Raw genomic sequence first — 5,376 nt, forward strand, 5'->3', positions numbered from 1 at the left:
CCCTATCTTAATATCAATTTCTCCATGACAGAAATAGATGCTTGTTTTCGTCTTCTTTCCCCCCCTCAGTTACGCTGAATTTCTCGTATCTGTTTGTTGATAACACACAATTTAAAAATACTTGACATCCGAATTTCGTTTACTTTAATTTCAATATTCAAAGAGAGAATTAACATTTTGAAAACTTTTTTGAATCATATGAACATGTTTTTATTTATGTCATTTATAATGGAAAATTATAAATAGTGAAATAAATTCTTAAAATAAATGACATATGAAATACTTATTTATTAATATATGTTTGTCGTTTAATTAAACAATAAAAACTTCGTTCCTTTTCTGTTTATGACAGAATTTAAATACATTTGACTTCTGGATTTTTTTCATTTTAATTTCAATGTTCGAAGAAAAAGTTATTAGAAGAAAAGTTATTTATTAAATACCATTAATATAAATTTTAATTTATTTAATTTATAATATGACATGGATAGCCTGGTTGGTAGGCCGTTGGGCCCATATCGAAGAGGCCTTTAGTTTGATCCCCACCGGTCGAAGGCTCCCCGTGTAGTAAATGGTGACTGGTGCAAATTTGTCGGGTCACAAAGTCCTCCAAGTTCCTATAAGAAATCAATACCTCTGTGGGCACTGAATTTGAGATCGATCGTTCTCTGGTTCAGGTCAAAATTGCGATCTATGGATGTATAAATGGTTCCATCCTTTAAAACAGGCTGTGACGTGTGTGTGTGTGTGTGTGGCTGAAGTCGAATTTTTGGCCATATATGATGCTTCTGAAAACACACCCTCTGTCTAAAATTCGCTTGGTTTTTTCCAAGAAGGCTTGCTGGTATTTGGCAAGTGGCATTAGAAACAACAACATACTAGCATATTGGTTAACGTTATATTAAATATAGCAGTTAACTTGATAACTTCAATGTTCAAAAAGAAAACTATCACGAGGAAAATTTTTTATTAAATAATATTAATATATTTTTGTTCTCGCCCTTCGTAATATGTAAATATTGAAATATATTCTTAATATGCATGACAGTAAAAAAAAGAGAAAGAAAAACAGCTTAATTAATTTACAAATGGTACTAAACCATAAAAACTTTGTTTCTGTTTACGGCAACATTTAAAAATACTTGCTTTCTGGATTTCGATTATATTATAACGATGACTTCTATATTTTAAGAAAGGAATATAAATATAAAAATAGTTTATAAAAAAAAAACATAAATATCGAATTAAACTTTGAACCATGGTATTACGTTAATATTGGTAAAGTGGACAAAAGATACTATTAACTAAGTTTGACACAAAAAAAGCCGAAAAAAGAAGAAAGCTCATCAGTTAGACTCATCAGGTGAATGGTATCGGTGTAGACCTAAGAAGAAACCAACAGCTTAGAAGTTTAATGCAAAAATAATAATCAATACAATTCAAATTTATTTTATTAACAAATATATGATTTGAAAGGATAGATCAACGCTAATTATTAACACCAAGATGCATGAAAAAATATATTTTATTTTTTTTAAAAAAAAGTGCGTATATCCATTAATTGTAGTTTTTATCAACAAATAATCAGAGATTCTTTGTTGAAATCTTCAGGGAAGAAAACACTCTGTGGACTGATTGTTTCAGGAACTGTTAAATGGGAAGCTAAAGACAAAATGGCTGCCCTTTGTCCAACTTGAACACAAAAATCTCGGGGCAATCCTCTTAGTATTCCTCCTATCATACCAGATGCAAAACTGAAAAAAAAAGAACAATATGTATGTTACCGCTAGAATGTAAAAATCATTTATTCTACAGATTACACTGAGCAGCGGTTTCCAAATGGTTGTCCACGGAACACATCCATGGAAAAGTTAAGAGAGTTCCGACTTTTTTTCAAACAGTTTTTCTTAAGATTTTGGAAACCTATAATTACATTTATAGATCCCATATTAATAATCCATTATTTATTTAATATTTCAATTGCCTTTACGAAATTATGAATAGTTAAGTGCCAATGAGAAAATAAATGGCAATTTTTTTTTGATGAAAATATTATTTTTCTAGTAACAATGTATTGAATAAATTATAAAAAAAGGCAGTCTTTATAAAATTGCAATAGCATTTCTCACTGCGCTTTTCAAAACAAAATAAAATAACTAATATCGTTAATCAATAAATAATCTATACCCTAACAAACATTTTTAACGTGTATTGCAGTTATTTCTGGTTTGAGTTTCAACGGAAATCCTAATCCAGATTATTTCATTCACTTTCAGCTTATGTATATACTTCAAATACAAATCCATAACTAAAGTAGGTTCAGAGCTCTAGGACTACAAATTCGAAAGAATATGCATTTATCTTTGCTAAATGTAATTCTTGCTCGATTTTTTTCATGTTATGAGTAAAAATATTACAGAATTTCTGTACCAATTGATTAGAAAGTCTCATAATAAATTTTAAATCCTTTTTTTTTTCTGTTTTAAATATTGAACATGAAAGAAGGGAAACAAGAAGTATTAAACTTCACAAAAGACCAGATTCCATCTCTAGCTTTCCTTTCTTAACACTTGCTAAGAACATTTGAAAAATTTAAAAATAGTATCCTCTTCGCCTTCTCACAAAAAAGAACAAAATATTTTTTATGGAACTTAAATCAAAAGAGTTCTAATGATTTAAAATATAAAATTTATTTATGAAAAATCTGAATACATACAAGGTGTTCTGTAGAGACCACTCTTAACACATACACTTTTGGAATCATTTTCAAAAATTAGGTTAAAATCGTACACAAATTAGGGGTCAGTTAATGGATCGGGATAGTAAATGCAAGAAGAAGAAAAAAATACTATCTAAATCTCTCACATAACTAGCTAGAAAGAAGGAAGGAAAACCATCAAAATCAGTTTGATAGCCTTATAGTTCCAAATCCTCTGTGTCTCATCTTCTATCAAACGTGTCTTCAGTTAATAAGTTTCTCAAGAGCGGCTCTTCAGATTTCGACAAAGTTTTTGTATTCCCATAGTTTAAGCATAGTTTTTAAACGGTCCCTTTCGGCATGTTTTCCCATTTTAGTCAAGATTTCTAATAATAATATATACTAAGGATGGTCATATGGAAACACCCTGCATATATTTTGATATTTAAATTTATATTGAAGCATTTATTTGTTTAATCTTACCAGTCTCCTGCACCAGACACACTCACTATACTATTTGTCTTCAAAGATGGATAATATGTTGCTCTTAGTTCGCCCTAAGAAAAAATAAAAAATATTAATTTAAAACTTTTTTTTAATAACTGGAGTTGAACAGCTGATCTTATTTTGAGTTTACGACTGCCACTCAACTCCGTAGCCCTGTAATTTTGAACCCAACCGAGAAGACAAGAGATTTTCTTGATCAAGCATTGGGGGTGAACTAGTTTTCGTTGATAAACTATCCCTCACCTGCGTAATATGAAGAGGAAAATCACGAAAACCTTCCACTATCCGCCCGACGACAAAAAATTCTATCCCATGATCCGTCTACCTTTGATGATACTTTAGGTCAGCACCGTTGTCGTTGCGAGCAAGGAGCAGAATTCGTCTCGATCAGACACCGCTGGTATTCGAACCTGTGACTCCTGATTGGGAGGCGAGAGCTCTATCCCTTGGGTCCCCGTAACAAAATTTAAGAATTTTGTTGTAATTTAGTTATGAAACTTTACAATCAGTTTATATTTGTTAACAAAATGAGTGCACACATTTCTAAGAACCTAATTTGTAGCCCACAATTACAAAAAGTTATTATTCAGGTTTAGGCAACATTTAGTTAAATGATTGCACTCTCAAATATTTGCATTGCTAATCATTACAGTAAAGACAATAAACAAATTATTAACTTTTTTCTCCTCTGACTATCGTTTATTTTTTTAATGGTTTTTAAATATTGTGTAATATTCTTTTTTACGTGTCCCTCTGTAATCTGCTCTCGAAAGAATGATCGGGAAGAATTCGATCTCACTTTGAAATATCTCAGGCCGTGGACTTTAACTTGATTACATATTTATTTAATTTTAAATGCAAGGAAAAAATTATATGTTTCTTTCCAGGTATACTTCCATAAAAATTATCTAACGTTTTTCCAGCAGTTGCAATGCAAGATAGTAATTTTATGAATGAATAACAAAACAATTCATTAAAAAAAAGTTATAAAATAAATAAATAAGGAAATAAAATAAAACTGCTAGACTATAGGTTTGCTAGTGTTGTTGTTTCTAATGCCACTTGTCAATACAACCAAGCGAATTTAACGCAGAGGGTGCGTTTCTTGTTTTTAGGTGGCGCCATCAATGGCCACAAATACGACTTCGGCCACACACACGTCACAGCCCGTGACTATCACTTGCTAGGGCGAACCCATTCATCCATCCACAGAGCGTAATTTTGACCTGAACCAGAGAACGCTCAATCTACAATTCAGTACCTCCAGAAGAATTGTTTGTTATGGGAAGATGAAGGACTTTGTAACCCGACAGCTTTAACGTGCCCCAGTCACCGTACATTAGGAGTCTTCGGCAGGCGGGGATCGAACTCGTAACCTCTTGGATATGAGCGAAGCGTCCTACGAGCCACGCTACCCCGTCAGGTTTGCTAGTACTATTTTGAAACACTATAGTACTATTTTGAACCTCATGTGCTTGGTCACTCTCGCTTCTCCTTTTTTCTTTTCTTTGTTTATTTTCTTTTTTTAATTTCCCCTTTTCCTTTTATTTAATTTTATTTTTTCGATTTAAACATTATTGAACTGTTATAGCAATCTGTAAAAATCCAATGATATACTATGCTGTTCTTATAATTTGAGCGCTGTTATTTCTCTTCGTAACTTTCAAAATATTTTATAAAATTATTTCAAACAGTGATGAACAATAGAAAAAAATACTCAGGCAAAGAATATTGAAAACAATTTTGTAAATATATTTTTAAAATATCTACATAATTTCACATGTTAATGATTACACAAATGTTTTTTTCGACAAATTATTTTAAAATTACTTTTTGAGAGGTCAATTTTCCGACTAAGAAGGACGTTGACTGCAAATTGGAAATGACGAGGACTCCGTGAGCACCGAGTGTGACCACAAGTGTGTGAAAACTTCCGTCCAGTAAAGGCTTACCCAATTCCAAGGCTTCTTCCAAAGTAACATTCAAATGTTCTCGAACGCCTAGAAAGAAAAAAAAACATATTTCATGAATATATATGCCGACTTCCCTATTATTTTTTCATTTAAAAGATCACGGAATATTAAAAATCATTCATTTTTTATAAATATGACAGTTATTATTAACATCAATATTATTTGACACATGATGCAGTTATTTCTGGTTTGAGTTTC

The 5,376-nt window shown here is 31.4% G+C and overlaps 1 protein-coding gene across 5 annotated transcripts in view; it reads right to left on the reverse strand.

Annotated features, from left to right (window-relative positions):
- Nucleotides 1–1,433: 1,433 nt before the first annotated feature.
- Nucleotides 1,434–5,376, reverse strand: part of LOC107440814 (uncharacterized) — a 651,143-nt gene continuing 647,200 nt past the window's right edge. For all 5 annotated transcript variants that reach the window (XM_071180814.1, XM_016053861.4, XM_016053866.4 and 2 more), the window contains 3 exons: nt 5,036–5,205; nt 3,182–3,255; nt 1,434–1,754 (listed from right to left, as the gene is read on the reverse strand). In XM_071180814.1, the coding sequence (XP_071036915.1) occupies nt 1,574–1,754; nt 3,182–3,255; nt 5,036–5,205 (425 nt within the window). In that variant the 3' untranslated portion in view covers nt 1,434–1,573. The remainder of the gene's footprint in view (nt 1,755–3,181; nt 3,256–5,035; nt 5,206–5,376) is intronic.

Source organism: Parasteatoda tepidariorum, chromosome 5, assembly GCF_043381705.1.
Source record: "Parasteatoda tepidariorum isolate YZ-2023 chromosome 5, CAS_Ptep_4.0, whole genome shotgun sequence".
NCBI classification, from domain to species: Eukaryota; Metazoa; Arthropoda; class Arachnida; order Araneae; family Theridiidae; genus Parasteatoda; species Parasteatoda tepidariorum.